Here is an 18,182-nt window from a genome sequence, read left to right on the forward strand (position 1 = left end):
TTTCAATTTTTCTAAATGTGTTAAATTTTCCTTACAGCATAAAATACAATTTTAAAGATTGTTCTAAGGGCTATTGTGTAAAGTATTTTAAATAAAATTAACTCATCTTTGTTGATAATATTAAATCCAACCTGATAATCCTTTTTTAGTTAATATAGTCTATCAGTTCACATTTTCTATAGACTCAATATTTATGTTCCCCAAATTAATATGATAAAGCCTTAATTCTAGTTTGGTATGTCTGGGTGGGTATCCTTAGGAAGGTAGATTTATATCAAATTATAAATATGGAACCTCCACAGTGTCATTCATGTCCCCAAAAAGGGACTCAGAGGCCAAACGTGGCTGCTTGCCCCTCATATATCAAAATATGACATGATGATTCTCTGGATTTCCTCACTGTCTGTTGTTATGTCTCCCTTTTTATTTCTGATTTTGTTAATTTGCATGTTCATACTCTGCCGTTTGGTAAATTTGGATAAAGGTTTGCCTATCTTCTTGATTTTCTCAATGAACCAACTCTTTGTTACATTGATTCTTTGCATTGTTTCCTAGTTTATACTTTATTGATTTCAGCCCTCAATTTACTTATTTCCTGGTGTCTGCTCCTCTGGGGTGAGTTTGCTTCCTTTTGTTCTAGAGCTGCCAGTTGTGCTGCTAATTCTCTAGTGTGACTATTTTCCAGTTTCTTCATGTGGGCACTTAGTGCTATGAACTTTCCTCTTAGTACTGCTTTCAATGTGTCCCATAGGTTTGCGTATGTTGTGTCTTCATTCTCATTGAATTCCAAGAAGACTTTAATTTCTTTTTTTATTTCTTTTTTGACCCAGGAGTGGTGCAATTGCACATTATTCAATTCTATGAGTTTCTAGGGTTTCTATGATTTGTGTTGTTGTTGAATTCTAACTTTAAAAGCATGGTGGTCTGATAAGATACATGGAGTTATTCCAATTTTTTTGTACCTGTTGAGGTTTGCTATGTTACCAAGTATGGAGTTGATTTTTGAGAAGGTTCTGTGTGGCAATGAGAAGAAGGTATATTCTTTTGTGTTTGGATGGAGTGTTCTATAAATGTCTGTTAAGCCCAAATGGGTCATAACTTCTATTAGTTCCTTTGTATCCTTGTTAAGTTTCTGTCTGATAGTCCTGTCCAGTGGTGAGAGTGGGTGTTGAAATCTCCGACTATAAGTGTGTGCGTTTTTATATGTGCTTTGAATTTTAGTAATGTTTCGTTTATGAACATGGATGCCTTTAATTTGGGGCATAGATGTTCAGAATTGAGGCTTCATTTTGGTAGATTTCCCCTATGATGAGTATGAAGTGACATCCTTCATCTCTTTTGATTGATTTTAGTTTAAAGCCTAATTTGTTAGATATTAGAGTTGCTACCCCTGCTTGTTTCTTGGGTCCATTTGACTGGAAAATCTTTTCCCATCCCAGTGACCTCCTTTATCTCTTTTGATTGATTTTAGTTTAAAGTCTAGCTTGTTAGATATTAGGATTGTTACCCCTGCTTGTTTCTTGGGTCCATTTGATTGGAAAATCTTTTCCCATCCCTTAACTCTAAAGTAGTGTCTGTCTTTGAAGCTGAGGTGTGTTTCTTTTATGCAAAAGAAGGATGGATTCTGCCTTCAAATCCAGTCTGTTAGCCTGTGTCTTTTTATGGGCAAATTAAGATCATTAATACTGAGGGATATTAATGTCTATTGATAGCTCATTTTCGTTTGTTTTGGAATGGTTGTTGTTGTTGGAACTATATGTGGATTTCCACTTTTTTCTTTTACCTGTTTGTAAAGTGGGATTATCTAATGCCTATGTTTTCCTGATTGTAGTCGACTTTCTTATTTTGGAGTTTTCCTTCCACAGTTTTCTGTAGGGCTGGGTTAGTGGATATGTGTTGTTTAAATCTGGTTTTGTCATGAAATATCTTGTTTTCTCCATCTATATTGATTGAAAGCTTTGCTGGGTATAGTAGTCTTGGCTGGCATCTGTGGTCTCTTAATGTTGGTAGAATATCTATCCAGGACCTTCTTGCTTTCAGAATTTCCATGGAGAAGTCAGGTGTAATTCTGATAGGTTTGCCTTTATATGTTACTTGACCTTTTTCCCTAGATGCTCTTAATACTCTTTCTGTATTCTGTATGTTTGGGCTTTTGATTATTATGTATCAAGGGGATTTTTTTTGGTCCACTCTATTTGTTGTTCTGTAAGCCTCTTGCACCTTCATTGGTATGTCTTTCTTCAGGTTGGGAAAGCTTTCTTCTATGATTTTGTTGAATATGTTTTCTGCCCCTTTGAGGTTGGTTTCTTCACCTTCTTCTATTATTATTATTCATAAGTTTGGTCTTTTCACGTTGTCCCACATTTCCTGGATGTTTTGTGTTAGGGATTTGTTGGACTTAAAATTTTCTTTGGTCAATGAATCTATTTCTCCTAGTGTATCTTCAACACCTGGGATTCTGTCTTCCATCTCTTGTATTCTATTGGTTATGCTTGCATCTGTAGTACCTGACTGTTTTCTCAGCTTTTCTAGTTCCAGAATTCCTTCAGACTGTGTTTTTTTAATTGTTTCTATTTCAGATTTCAGTCCTTGCACTGTTTGAATTGTTTCTTGCAATTTTTGCTTTGTCTTTTCTTCCATTTCTTGCATTTTTTGGATTGTGTTTTTCTTCCATCTCTTTAAGGGATTATCTGATATCCTCTTTGAGGGCCTCTATCATTTTCATGAAGTTGTTTTTAATGCCATTCTCTTCTGCTTCATTTATGTTGGGGTGTTCAAGTCTTGCTGGTGTAGGTTCTCTGGACTCTTGCTGTGTCATATTGGTTTTTCTGTTGCTCCTTATGTTTTTCTATTGTCTCCTTCCTATTCTTTCTTGCATTGGTTTTCAGAATGTGCCTCTTCCTCTCCTGGTGGGTTTGGGACCAGGGTTCCCTTCTGGTGGTTGTAGGCAAGTCCAACACTCTGGTAGCTCTCCACTTCCTGGTCTAGTGGGTGGAGAAATGGACTAGGATGCTGGGGTACTTTGGATCCCGCTGGGATGGATGGGAGCCCAAGTAGTAGACTCCAGGCACAGGCAGGTGGCCAGGAGATAGGCCCTGGTTTACCTAGTTCCGTGGGTGGAGCAGCAGACTAGGCTGCTGGGGTGCATTGGCTCCTTTCCATACAGATTCTTAAGGCTCTCAAGCTATGCTGCAGGCTTTGGCCTTTTTCCACTAACTGGTTATGAGGGTGTAGATTGCCAACCTTTCCTGTTAAGACACTGACTGACTTGATGTTCTTTTTAACTATATCCAAAGCAATTCAAGTAGTTCCTTTTGTCAAGATTCATGCATTCACAATCACATTGCATGCAAACACACACACACACACACACACACACACACACACACACACACACGACTACACCATAGTCACAGAACATACATGCATCTTTTAATCATCCTTTTTCCTAGGCCATAATTAGTTTGTTGAAAAGAAATTTGTTTAATTGTAATCTCTTGTAACACAACAGCTATAGCCAATCCTTGAATTATAAGCATCCAAAATCTGAGTAAATCCAAATATACCTATGTCACCTTTTTCTCTACAAGGTCTTAAAACAGTTTCTGACTGGCTGCATTCATTAGCATTTTCTATTCACTTGGCTGAGCATCAGCCATGGCAGCAGCTCTCAGGGCTGCGAGCTTTGAACATCTAGGTTTTGGCCTTGGTCTTATCTTGCCTTTGCCCTCTGGGTCTGGACTTGCCTGCTGTAGGTCATCTGTGACTGCTTTTCTCTCTTGTATCTTGGGCACAAACCTGGTTCCTCATTCTTTCCTTCGTTGGGACACTGTCTGACCTGGTGCCCTTTCTGACCACATCCAAAGCAACCCCCAGAAGGCTTTATGCCTTTCTTCCTCTCTATGCCTTGCTTTCTCTGTAGGAATAACATATCCTTAACTGAAGTCCCTGCTGGCCTGATATCTGAACAAATCTCAATAAACTCATCTATGTTACTTTTTTTCTATAAGATCTTAGCATGGCCTGGCATGCTTCATTAGCATTTTCTTAAGCTAGCTGTTTTACAATCAAATGTCTAGCCTCTGTATCTCCCATTACTGTGGATGATGCCTGCATTAGCCTACAGACAAAATTCTGAGATAACTCATTGGGTCCTTGCCTGATCTTCATTAAGTCTTTAGCCTGGGCCCCAGCATCTGGAAGCCTGTTCCAAGCTCTCTAGGCAGCTGTGCCAATCTGCATACACACTGCTATCTCAAAACTTAACTGCTGATCTATATCCTTGTATTGCCCTTCCTCGGCTGACACCTCATAAGAAATGGGAAGGTTTGGGGCTCTATTCTTCTCAGCTGTGATCTGACACTGCTCTGCAAATTCTGTTTTCCATGGTCCATACTGAACTCAAGCCATTTTCAGTTCCTTGAGTTGTTTAAATGGTATCAGCGTATGCACTCTGCCTATGTTTCCCTGAGTATCCCTATTCTCCATTATAGGAAATGTCTGAGATCCCTGTACATCTTCTCTGTCTGTCGCTTCTCTAACACTAGCTTGCATTGGAGAAACCTGGCCCGCTGCAACTGTCTGCCATGACTTGAGGAGTGTCTGTACCCTTAGGCTGATGATCTATGCTTGCTACTGTTGTAGAAAAAAATACATTTCTCTCATATGAGGAAACCTGCAAAGTTCAATGACAGACTCTAGATATCCCCTATGTGGAAGGAAATGGCCATAGGGTGGGAGGCTGGTGGGGGGGATGGTAGGGGGTGCGGGAGGAGGGGAGGGAAAGGGAACTGGGATTGACAAGTGAAGCAAGCTATTTAAAGTTAAAATAATAAAATAAAAATAAATAAAAATTTAAAAAAAGTTGCTATCTCCTGTGAGAGCGATTCCACTAAATCTTTCCAGCCTCTTTGCTCCTGTTGAATTTTATCACTGTGTTTTCTGCCTCTCTGTATTCCTAGTCAAAAATGAGGGAGGTGAAGACTCTCCATTCTGATACTTAGTAACTCTCTCTTCATATTCATCCCAATCACTCTGCCCTGATGCTTCCTGCTGTCCAGCCCATATGTGAGGCCACACCTTTGCTTCTGCAAGCCCTGGCACAGCTCTGATACAGCTGCATCTGTGGCTTCTGCAAGAGGGAAGGATCCTTATGAAACTTTTAGACTCTAAAAATTTCTATACTTGCTTCTGCTTTACTTCAGCTCTCGTGGGTATTAAAACATACCCAAGTAAATACTACAACCATCTGCCTAATAGGTCTCTGTCTCATATCTCTATTTATATGCATTTTTACTCTCGAGGTTAACTCGATTCTCTTTATCAACCGGCTCATATTCCTCTGTTTCACGTCTACAGTTATCTGCACTTTTTGCTCCAGAGGCTAACTTACTACATTTCACTTCTCTATTATCTGACTGGCATTTCTCTGTCCCAGATATACACTTGTGCACATTTTCACACTTAAGGTTAACTAACCACACTTTACTTCTTTGTCAACTGACTAACATCTTCCTGTTTCATATCTACAATTATCTGTTTCCCATGTCTACAATTAAATACAATTTTACTCTTGACTTAATGCCTTTCACTCACCGCACCTGATTTATTGTCTTTTTTCTTTTTTCTGTGCACGCTTCTTCTCAGAACAGGACACCTGTGGTGTCCACTCCTCTGTGATGTCCTTCACTTCTTCTCAGACTCATATACCTGTGGTGTCCACTCCTCTACGGTGTCCATCACTTCTTCTCAGACTCCTCTTACACCTCTGGTGTCCATCGCTTCTTCTCAGACTCATACACCTGTGGTGTCCACTCCTCTGCGGTGTCCATCACTTCCTTCCACTGTTCTCAGGTACCTCGTTTTGGCACCGTTTTGCCAGGGTTGGCCTGTATCAATCCCATGCTGCAGGGGCCATCTATTCCAGACCGATGTCTTTGGGGGCTTTGACTGGAACCAGCTGTACAGCCCTGGGTCCAAACATGAGTGGGGGAGCGTGGATGAGGGAAGGCCTAACTACCCAACGATGATAAGGACAAGACAGAGACATCTGGTCATATCTGAAGGGCTCTCAGTCAATATTGGAGACCACGTTTTATTCAAACACCCTCTCAAGTAAGCATCCAAAAGTGGGGACAATGGCAGAAGACATCTATTATCATGTATAGAGCACTGATTGGAATGTCAGGGTGGGTGTGGACTCGCCCTGGCCTAGGTCTTTTGTTAGAAAAAATAGGAGCCATTCCCCATTGAGGCCAGGCCATCTGGAGGTAACCAGTCGATATCTAAAAGGCAATAGAAGTTCTGAGCTCCTAGAATTTGTGGCTGAGCAGAGGCATATTTCTAGAATGTTACAAGTGGGCCCCAAAAGAAGGGTCTTTGCTGTGATTCAATGGGAAGGTGTTAAGGATGTGAGATTGTTGTTGTTACGACAATGAAGGGTCTGCTGAGCCCATTGCTGTAAAAGAAGCATTCTCTGGTTATGCAGATCTCAAATTCATATATGATTTTCTGCCTAGTTCTGATTTCCATGCCAAAATAGTCCTATGTAGGTAGTATTGAAATGTGCTGAGTGTGTGTAATGTGTTGTCTTCCCTGCCAGCTGCCTGGGCCCTGCCGAGCTGTCTGTACCCCCAAATAACACACAAGATATATATTAATTATGAAGCTGTTGGCCGTTTGTTTGGTTTCTTATCAGCTAGGTCTGACTTGATTATTAACCCATAATTACTCATATATATTTTATAGGAACTTATCTTTGCTAGGATGCACTCCTGCCACATCCATTCCTCCCAGGAGTCAAATGGCGACCAGCTTCTTCACTACATTTCCCAGAATCCTCTTAGACTCCTAGTCCCACCTATCTTGCTTCCTTATTGGCCAACAGTGCTTAATAAAGGTCAGCTATAATTCCAAGTAAACTTATTTGTTAGTGTGTATGTGTGTATGTGTATGTGCGTGTGTGTGTGTGTGTGTGTGTGTGTGTGCATAAATAGACCATCGAGCCAAGCATATATTTTCCCAATCAAGTGCAAGTGACCAAAAATATTTTGCCATATAAAAATCTTTCAGGAAAATAAATTTATAGTTATATTAATTATCATCTCAGCCATCCCAGTCAGTGTGGCTATCATAAAGAAAGCAAATTCTCAGATTAAACTCAACCAAATACAGGCAATAATGAAACAGTGGGAAAACTGCTTATTCACTGTTGGTGGGAACATAAATTGGTATTCACTATAGAAATTAGCATGAGAAGTTTCTCTAACATTAAAAAGAGAACTACCATGTGACTTGGGAATGCCATGCCTGGACATGTAATCCCAAAGAATCAGTCAGTTTGCCATGGAGACCCCCTCAGACCCATATTTATCACTGCACTGTCTACACAGGCAAAGTTATGAAATCAGGCCACAGGCCACAAAAGGATGAATTGATAAAGGAAATGTGACATGAACCCAATGGGATTTTCCTGAGATGTAAAGAGGAATGAAGTTGTTGTTTTCAGGAAAATGAATGGAACTGCAAATCTATGCAGTGTAGCATATTAAGTGAAGGAAGCTGATCCCACAGAGGCATGTACTGTGTTTTCTGTTTGCATAGACTCTAGGGCATGGGAAGGACTTGGTAGTTACCAACGTGGAGAAGAAGTAGAAAGCAGAAGGGTATAGGGAAGAATAGCCAAGGGTTATTCTTTCATAATAAAACTCTTTAATTTGGGGGGCTGGAGAGGTGGCTCAGAGATTAAGAGCACTGATTGCTCTTCCAGGGGTCCTGTGTTTAATTCCTGGCAACCACATGGCGGTTCATAACCATCTGTAATGAGATCTGGTGCCCTCTTCTGGCCTGTAGGCATACATGCAGGCAGAATAGTGTATACATAATAAATAAATAAATCTTAAAAAGCCTTCTTACTTTGTACAATTAATATGCGCTATAAAATAGGAGCAAGTTGGAAACTTCTGGGTCTTGACAGCTTCTCTCATTATTTGTGTTATGCACATAAGGGCTAAAGTACCATTGTGATCCAAGCAGTTTTTAGACAAGTCTATTTACAGTCATCTGCTGGTCAGATTTTGGATCCATGGAAGTGTTTCCATGCCCCCCCCTTCTCCTAACTATAAGGAGATATAGGACAAGGAGTGCTGAAGACTTCATACTCTGAGATAGTTCTATCAATCTGACTGGATTTAGACCAACCGTGGGAACACTCCTGTATGCCCATGAGTTGTTTACAGAAAGATTTAACTGAGGAACAATGACCCACCCTGACCATGGGCAGCGCCATCATGGCTGGCATCCCATACTGAAAAACAAAACAAGGAGAAAAGCAAACTGAGCACCAGCATTCATTTCTCTCTGTTTGCTCACTGCAGACACAATGTGACCAGTTGCCTCATGCTCCTGCTGCCACGCCTTCCCCATTACAGTGGACAACATTAGCCAACCTTTGCTTCCATACCTTGCTTTGATCAGGAATTTTGTCACGGTAATGACAGGAGTAACTCATACCAGCTCTCTAAAGGCAGAAGCATTGGCTGTGATAGATCTGAACTTGCAGACCTGCCTTTGCTTTGTAGTCATGCAGGAACCTGAAAAGAATTCACTTAGGGAAGGTGGGAACTGAGATAAGGATCTGAGCGGCTCCTCTGGCTTTTCCTAGAAAGTCACAGAATAAACCTGACTTATTGCTGCCCCTCCACTTGCCACCAGCTGAAATTACATATTTATTTCCTTCACTTGTCAAATGTGTCTATCTTTTTCCTGGACAGAGTATGCGTTATATTACCTATTTAACAGAGGTGCTTCAGGATGTCAGTGTCTTGCCATGTGACCAGACCACTCTATTTGAGACAGAAAGGTTCAGCACAGTGGGTTTATTATGAAACATTTGGAAGGGATGAAGGAGCAAAAGCAGTCTTAGGCTAACTTGGAGATCTAGAGCCATCAGGGACAGGACAGCCACAGTCACACTGTTCTGTAGCCTGAGAACTTACTAAGTAGCTGTGATGGTTCAGAATATGCCCTCACCAGCAGTTATGGTATGAATAGCTTATGAAACAGTATTTGAAACTCTGGCGCTACAGTTTCCAGAGCAATGTATTGGGTGAGAAAGGGTGAATGTCAAGGGGTGCCGTGGCCAGAGGTTGGTGTGTCAGTCCCTTTCTGAGGTGCAATTAATGCAAATGGAAAGAATCGTCCTATTCCCGATGCTGTCCATCTGCTCCAGTCTCAAGATTACTGTCTGGATGGTGAGGATTCATAGATGCTAGTGCTATAAGGAGATGAATTGATAATCTAATATGTAGCTCCCGACTATTCAGCTGGGAAATTATGAATCATGCTGACCAAGCGATTCCAAAGAGCTTTTAAAACCCACTAGGACTTTCTACATAGAACAGATCCAATGACCTGTTTCAGGTCCCTCCATCTCAGAGATGATTCTATGTACTTACTCTCATGTGAGTTCACTGGACTGTTAGTGTGAAAACCCACAAGTCCACGATCAGATCCTAGGAGCTGCCAAAGGGATAAACGGGCGGAGTCTCTGGATATCTTTTTGGGATATACTCATGACTCATCTTGACACTGGTACCTATCTTCTGACTCTTCCAGTTCTGCCTTCCAGCCTACAAAGTGGGTGGAATACAGCTCACCCACCTGTCTGTGAGGCACATGGATGTAGTATCTCTCACCAGTGATGTTAGTGTTACTTGAAGATGTCAAAACCATTAGTGAGAACCTCACCCCACGGAGCAGGAAGTGAGCCAATCAGAGCTCACAGCTGGCATGAGACACACAGATTGGCTAACGGCTGAGCATGATTACTTTAACCACAGGAGAAAATTAAAATCTGGTCTGTGCCCTTATTGTAACAAATACCCACTCATTCACTATTCATTTCACTTGTTTGGTTAATATTTCCCAGGTCCTAAGATGAGATATGGTGATCAACCATACTTACCAACTCCTAAGAATTACAAACTAGTGCCAATAACTCCATGGACAGCTAGGCTATGGAAACATACATTTTGTAAGTAGAACAAACCATTATAATCATAGAAAAGTCAGAGGTGCTGAAGAATTGTAGGACAAGAGGTCAGTTCTCTTCATTTATGTCCTGAAAACCTTCTGTCCTGTTTTTTGTGGCCATGTTCTGAAACCAGTGGCCTTCTAAGTTACATTATTGCTGTGAATAGTGCTACATTGGTCAAAGCCATGCTGTAATCTCCAGAATAGCACATGAGTGTTTTGCAAATGGAACTCCTCTTGGCATGGCCTTTGGAGATTACCACCCACTTGGCAAGAACCTGTAAAAACCCATATTGGGGACCCCAGCTTATGCTTCAGGCCCTCCTGGCTTTCTCTGTGTTTACTCTTATGGTAATTTTTAGTTTTGCTTTGTCAGTCATGATTGTAGCTGAATTTACTGGGAAAAAGAGCCCCTTGGATGAGTCTTTGTTAATTTTTCTAAAGTTTCTATGGGGAAATTAAGCCCTCTTTGCAGTTTATTGATAATGAACCCAGATTTTTTTCTTGGGACACAGAAACTGGTTCCCCCAAGTAACTCTGACTGTCTTTGCAGTCACTCTGTGCAAGCAGGGGGAAACCACTAAGGTTAATGATTCTTGCTTACCTAACTGTAGAGAAGTAACTACATTCCAGGAATTTAGGATATAGTTTCTTAAGAGATGATACCAAAAACTTATGGGAACGTATAAGGAAAAGATAAAGGGCATTAAAGGTCAGACATCTATCTGGTGCCAGGACATGAATGGTTATTTATCTTTTTTCGGTTATAACTTCCTGTTCCCTTGGAAGCAAAAGGACATGTAGAAACTGCCGGGAAGAATAGAACCTTGGTCCCAACAGTTATGAGTTAGGCATCAATCATTACCACTCTGGGAATGTGTAAGAAAGAACAGGATCATATCATAAAACTGCTACTCACATAAATGTGATATGTAGACCATTTAGAAATTATTAAGATCTACACTTGGAAAATATTCTAGGTATGGTATCATATCCCCTGTTGACTGCAAAAATTTAAAAGCACCACACCGTTAAAGACTAACTATAGGGCTTGACTATCTTTCATTTTTGTAACGACATGTCTGCTGCGAGCCTGGACACACTACTAATAGTATGTGCCTGGCTAGATATTGTCATCTGGCTTGCAATATAAAATTCAGGCTTAGATATGAGGTAAAGTTCAGTTTATGCCTAGGTAAAGGTTAATTCATACTTGGATATGGGGTAAAGGTTAACAAATGACAAAAAGGGAGCAGGGAAGAGGAAAATAATCTAAAATGGGTAAATGTCATGATTCTTTTTTAAGAATTAGAGAAAACTGAATTCACACTGCTTGTGCTTGGATATGTTAGTATAAATAAAGATGGCATGAGCTATTCGGCGCCACTTGCTTGAACGACAACTGGTGGTCAATGTCTTTATTCTCACCAACTCCACACCTTTCCAGAACCCCGCTGGAGCTGGACTCTGGCACTATGCACAATGTAAAGGGCTGCCAACCAGAAGCAGCATGTTGAGGAGAAATAATAGGCTCTGAGGTATTTCACGCCTGGTTTTAAATGACAGCTCTATTAGTTTTTGACTAAGTGACTTTTCACAGTTGTCAATTCCTGTCCTCTTTTGTTTGAGCAATTATTGCAAAGACTAAACTGGCAAGCATTTATGTGATGAGTTTGACACCCCCCCACCCGCCTAAGACATAATTTCTTTCTCCTTTCCATGAAACATCAGGCCTAGGATATGACTGGGGACTATAATGGCCTGGACCAAAATTCCCTTTCATTTTTCTTTCCCTCTGACAGACAGTGGTCCTCATACACAGTGTGACAAACCTACATGGGAATAAGAGAAGCTGAGAAGAGCCAGAACACTTTCCAAACCTGGGGCAGAATCTCCCCCTCTTGTTTCCTCCAAATTGTTCAGGAGCAGACCTTGTATGACATGAGTGGGATGCCAGGGAACTAGTGCCACTTCGATTTTCTTCAAGAAGAGAGTTTACGGATTCTGGGGAATGGATCCTGGGGAACTGGGGATCTATTTGAAGCCAGTTTAAAACTGCCTTCCACCTGAGAGGCCACAGTGGCATTGTGACTCCTTGGATGTGTGATCTGAAGAACTGGCACTTGAAACCAAGTCTAGGTTTCATAGCCTCCTGTAGCAGATGTCATCCACCATCCTCAAGGCTCAGTGAGAAGGCCGTGGGCTATGGAGTTGGATGGGTCTGTGTTCTGATGGTGCTCTGTTACCCACAGATAATGGTGATCATGGTGAGATACTTGGGCTTCTAAGTCTTATTTTCGTACATAGCCTATCTCACAGAGTTATGATGAAGACTAACCACAGACACAGACTGGGGCAGTATTCAGTAGTACTTGAGATATATTATTCCTATCTTTCTTTCTACCTCTACTGTATTGAGGAAAGGAAATGTGGCTGGTGTTCAATTCAGTCATTAAAGACACTATCTGATAGTGATAAAGATCATGTCTATGACAGCAGACTGGTTGCACTTGAATTCTGGCTTGCCCTTTTGCTCCTTTTGGATGCTTCATAACCCCCCCTGTTGCATGCATGTGCCTCATAAACTTTTTGGCACATAAAGACATTTAACTAAATGATAGAGTTTATCATTGTCATCACTCACATTCATTTGGTTGGAATTCCTCCAATCCTAGGAATCTATTCCTGGAATCTATTCCTGAAAGTGAGGATTAGGAAGATAAGTTGAAGGAAGGCCATGGGAATAGGAGAAGCTGAGATGTGCCAATGGAGACCTAAACCCTGGGGTTTGAGATCAGACAGCACCCATCCAGTTCCCAAATTAACTTAGAATAATCTATGATTCATGGAATAAATAAGTTCTTGGTGACATTCCTGATATACTGAGCCAGAGACTACCATGGCAAAGTCTTTCCTTGACAACGTAGACCAGAAGAAACCACCACCAAAGTCCCAAGAAGGAATGTAAATGTCAGGTAGGAAGGACACAGAGTAACTTTTGGCCCAGTGTATGAATACTGAGAGTCTCAACTGAACGACTCTACCATTAGGGTAAGTGGCTTCTAGGAAAAGAAAGAGACTTGTTTCATGAAGAAGGTGACCATTTATCTCATATTTAGGAAAATTCAATGTCAAGTAGAGACATGTTCTGCCTCTGACTGAACAGCTAGACGTACTGGGGAGGAATCTCACCAATGCAACACCAGCCCTTGGCCTCGTGATCTAAGGTGCTTCATTTAAATGGCATCAAATTGCTTCATTGCCACCCTATAAAAAGTCTCACCAAAGACCAGTTCCTCAGAGCCTTGGCTTCTTCCAGTGTTGCTCCTGCCAGGAAGGAAGGTAAGTCTTATTTCTGAGATAGCGACTTGGCAAGAAATAAGAGTCAAGGTGGAGTTGGGGTGGAGTACTATGGGATAAGGAATGATGGGACTAGACACTGAAGACATCTATGAAGAAGGATGATGCCATTGGCGGTCAGAAGCTGGGATGTGGTCTAGAGAGGGGACAGAGCAGTTCTATGTGGGCAGAGATGTCAGAGAACCGGGTCCTCTGGGGATTTTTGTGCCATCTCTTCTGAGATCTACTTACTAACACAGTGAACACAAGAGCTCCAATGGCAAATGGTAGAGACTTATTATGTATTGAGCCTGAGTTTTGCTCTGTCGGGTCAGTTTAAGAGTCAGATTAACTCAGGCACATACATCTGACCTCCCTGAGGACTTCCTGGATTAGAAGGAATACCACCACGAAGGGAAGCAGTGATGGAGGGCTAACTGAAGAGTAAAGCAAGGCTGATCCACAATGCAGAAACAGAAGAAAAGAGGGGAAACATATAAAGTTTGGTAGATATATAGTTGCTGTTTCAATCCCTCTATTTCCTGGTGTGGAAACAGTCTTAGGGGTGAATGGTGACTGGTCGGAAGTCACACAGTCAGTTAAAGTTGCAAGAAGTGAGCCCAGAATCCCTGACTCTGCACTCACCTTACAGCTGGATGGACAGCTCTGGGTGCTAACCCCCTCAAAGAAACCTGTTTTCAGATCACCCTCCCAGTTGGATGCACCGAAGATTTTTCTGGAAATCCTCTAGTCTTAAAGTTTTGATGAATTTTTTCTTTTCAGAATTTTCAGAACCATAGCAGGATGTGTGACCAGCAGAAGCAGCAGCAGTTCCTTCCATCTTGTGTGAAGGGTTCGGGACTTGGAGCTGGGCAAGGTAGCAATGGTGCCTTGGGGAAAGGCCAGGTGTCCGGCCAGGTTTTCGGCCAAGCTTCAGGTCAGGTTTCAGGCCAGGTTTCAGGCCAGGTTTCAGGCCAGGTTTCAGGCCCAGTCCAAACTGTTTATGCTCCAGGACCTGCTCTTTACCAGCCTCAAACCATCGTGAGATACTCAGCTCCGGTTCCTGCTCCAGTTTACGTGAAGTATCAAATTCCATGCCAGACCAAAACGTACGTGAAATGCCCAGCTCCCTGCCAGACATATGTGAAATGCCCAGCCCCATGCCAGACGACCTGTGTGAAGTGCCCAGCCCCATGCCAGACGACCTGTGTCAAATGTCCAGCTCCCTGCCAGGCTCAGACTTATTATGTCCAGTATGCAGCTCCTACCCAGACCTACTACACTCAGGCTTCTTCAAGTGGCTCAGGTTCTCAGGGTGGTGTCCCTGATCCATGCTCTGCTCCCTGTTCCATGAGCTACTGTTGTTTGGCTCCCCGGACCTTTGGGGTGAGTCCTCTGAGACGCTGGGTCCAGCGGCCCCAAGGATGGAACACCGGATCTTCTGGCTGCTGTGAGAGTTCTGGGTGCTGTGGTTCTGGAGGCTGCAGTTCTGGAGGCTGTGGAGGCTGTGGCTCTGGAGGCTGTGGAGGCTGTGTCTCCGGAGGCTGTGGCTGTGGCTGTGGCACTGGATGTTGCTGTCTGGGAATAATTCCCATGAGGTCACGAGGTCCTGCATGCTGTGACAGTGGGGATGACTGCTGCTGTTAAATACAAAAGGACAGTTCTGCTTCCAAAATTTACCTCTTGCTGTACCTTCTGAGCACACCCATACCCAGCCTCTATCAGCTTCCCTGGTCCTCCTTACTTTGCCCCTTTATCAAGGCATCCTGCCAGAGTTAGCATAACCCCAGACTGCGGCAAGAATAAAGCTTCAAAGGCAAGCACAGTGGCTCCTGTTGACTTCTTTGCTTGGTATTCATGTTTCTCTTTAGAGGAACATGTTTCTCGTGTTCCTCCTTGCTCTTGGTTTTCAGCTACAGGATGAGGGCTCTAAAAGGATAACACAAGTAAATTAAGCTGGTGAACTCTCAGTCTGGGACCCAAACACATTCCAGAACTTTGTAAACAGCTTCATTGGAGGAGTTAGGTAGTGAGTCTATAGACTCTGGATTTGAGGTCTGCTTTTTTTCCTTTCTTCTGGTTAATCTGCGGGGTGTAACTTTAGTGGTAGCTGTTGTTATAGAACTTTTGAGTTTCTCTTCGGATGCTGTAGAGCTTTTATAATCATATCTCAGGAGCATCATAGGATGGTACTACTACTATGAAAGTGGTTTGATACTGGTGGGCTTTGTGCATTAACATTTTCTCATTTATTAGGTGTTTCTTCTTGATAACCCTGGGTATAGGCTTGAAGCTGTAGGCGAGGACTCCCCTAAAGTGGGTAGACAGTGTTCAGGTCAGCCCTGACAGTAAGAAAGATCTCCAAGAGGAAGAAGAACTCTGTGTGACAAGCATCCTAGTCCCGAGACCAGGTTCTCATTGTCATTAGCACTCAGTTACAAACAATTTTGAATGACTTTTATGGCCAAAGGCTCTAAAATGCACGCCTGAAAAATACACGAATGGTGGCGGTTCCTGGAGTGATAGCTCAGTTGGTGACATGCAAATACAAAAGGAGATCAAGCCCCAGAACCCACATAAAAATAGTTCGGCATGTTGGCATGAATGCTGCATGGTAATCTAGCAATGGAGAGGTCAGCTTAGTCTACTCATTGAGTCCCAGACCAGTAAGTGAGAGACCTTTTCCAAACAACAAACAAACAAACCCAAGAAACAAACAATAACAACAGTCAAGGCTTATGGCACTCCCAAGGGACATCCGAGGCTGGATTCTGGCTTCCAAACTGTCCACAAGCAAACTTGTTCACCTGTGTGCGCACGCGCGAGCACACACACACACACACACACACACACACTAGCAAATACATACAAAACACACCAAAGGTAACTTCTATTCATAAGAACCACACAGGCCTGGCATATAGGAGGCAATATATTTGATGAATTATAACCCAAAGCTTCTTAAACCATATGGCATCTCTCCATATAGCCCCACTGAGTTTGCATCCTGGTCACTGGATGCCCCCTCTCAGAGCCAGGAGTAGCCTTTCCCAGGATCCTGTGTTCTTCATGCACCATCAAATGGTACCTGCAACACAGGAAGATGGAGTTCTGCTTACTCTGCAGTTAAGCACGTGATACTTTTCTGTGTTGGTTGTTTAACAGTTACGTAACTAGCATCAGCAATACTTCTAGTAGTTTCCTTTTTCTTACTGTTTTTTTTATTTAAATGTATGCATGTGTGCCTGGGTGATCTTATATACAACATGTGTGTATAGTGCCCACAGAAGCCAAAAGAACGAATTAGATCTCCTGGAACTGGAATTATAGACAGTTGTGAGCTACCATGTGGATGCAAGAATCTGAACCCAAGTCCCCTGCAAACCCTTTTGAGCCATCTCTCAAACCCTTCTTTTCTCTTTCTTTCATGAGGTAGCAGTATTCTTTTCTATTTGACTTACTCTCTTAAAACTTCTTTGGAACTGGAGTTAAGGATAGTTGTGAGCCACTATTAAGTGGTTTCAGGGAATCAAATCTGGGTCCTCTCTAAGTATGGCAAGTGCTTTTAACCACTGACCTATGTTTCTGGTACCCTCTTTTCTGGTGTTTAGGCTTTACTCACATTTACATTAATAGTAATCTATCAATCCCTTCAGCCATCTATCCATCCATCTATACAGTACAGGCTATAATCCATATATGAGAGAAAATACTTTTTCTGTATTTGACTCACCTCACTTAATATTATGCTTTCCAGATCCATCCATTTTTCCCTTTGAATTCCATGGGTGTACTGTCTGAATATAGTAAATGATAATTGTTACTGAGGACAGTGCATCTAACTGTATCCTGTTACTGCTGTCTTCTAATATCCCATTATGCACCCAGTCAAGTTCTCTAACTAAGTCCTCGCTATTAGCAAGTTTTCCATATGCAGTTCTGGCAGACTGGCATTTCTCCAGCCCCTGCTTTTTGGGTTCTGACATCACAAGGATATGCATTCCTATATCCCACTTTAAGACCTCTTTCTTCTCTCCCACCTCCTTTGTTTTACACTGAAATGTAGCATACTTTCAGAAAGTGCATGAATTACATGTGTTATCCTCGATCCAAAGAAGTTATTTTTAGTTTGAGAGTAAAGTCTCCAGCTCCCATAGAGACACAAGAAGGAATAGAACATAAACTTTCTACAACCCACGTCTTCAGGAAAGTCCTGCTGTTTGTTAGCTGGATGAAAGCACTACTGTGATTTGTAGTTCTTTGTTATGCAGTGAAATGCGGCGAGAGAAGGTATTCCTTGTAAAATTCTGAAGATGCATCATTTAACACTGCAAGGTCACTTCCCAGCCTCTTTACCTCTGTTCTTATCCCAATTCTTCTACGAATTCCTTTTGTAACAGTGAATAAATCACATCCTGGACCCAAGTTTCTTTTTCTGTAAAATGAGTGATTTCTGGGGAGACAGTTACTCAGGGCCTTTGTAGCCTAAATAGACTGGGTTTTAAGTCTCTGAATCTTCCTCGAAGATCACAGAGACTATCTTCCAAAGATTCTGTAAACAGGACAGAGGTTTGGGTGGTAACTACAAGTATCACTACATAAAGGGGAGGGAGTAGTAGAGCCAGTGCTTGCCAAGAAGGGGGACTGGACTAGGTCACCAGACAGAGACTGGCCCGACTATCTCACCATCAGATGTCATTCCTGCATCTCCACCCAGCTGATGGCAACTCATGACCTGATTTGCACATCCCCTGGGTGAGACAGATGGGTGTTGAGGTAGGCTGTGGCCCAGGGGAACAGAGGGGGTGGAA

General features: G+C 42.3%; 1 protein-coding gene across 1 annotated transcript; it reads left to right on the forward strand.

Moving 5' to 3' along the window:
• Window positions 1-13,344: 13,344 nt before the first annotated feature.
• On the forward strand, window positions 13,345-15,191 carry CUNH1orf68 (chromosome unknown C1orf68 homolog). Its single transcript, XM_040752296.1, has 2 exons — window positions 13,345-13,374; window positions 14,155-15,191. Exon 2 carries the CDS (start codon window positions 14,176-14,178, stop codon window positions 15,016-15,018), a length of 843 nt encoding a protein of 280 aa, XP_040608230.1. The 5' UTR covers window positions 13,345-13,374; window positions 14,155-14,175; the 3' UTR covers window positions 15,019-15,191.
• The last annotated feature ends 2,991 nt before the right edge of the window (window positions 15,192-18,182 follow it).

This window comes from Mesocricetus auratus, unplaced genomic scaffold (genome assembly GCF_017639785.1).
Source record: "Mesocricetus auratus isolate SY011 unplaced genomic scaffold, BCM_Maur_2.0 Super-Scaffold_100009, whole genome shotgun sequence".
NCBI classification, from domain to species: Eukaryota; Metazoa; Chordata; class Mammalia; order Rodentia; family Cricetidae; genus Mesocricetus; species Mesocricetus auratus.

Coding starts and splice junctions, on each gene's coding strand:
- CUNH1orf68 (XM_040752296.1), top strand. CDS start 14,176: ATGTGTGACCAGCAGAAGCAGCAGCAGTTCCTTCCATCTTGTGTGAAG.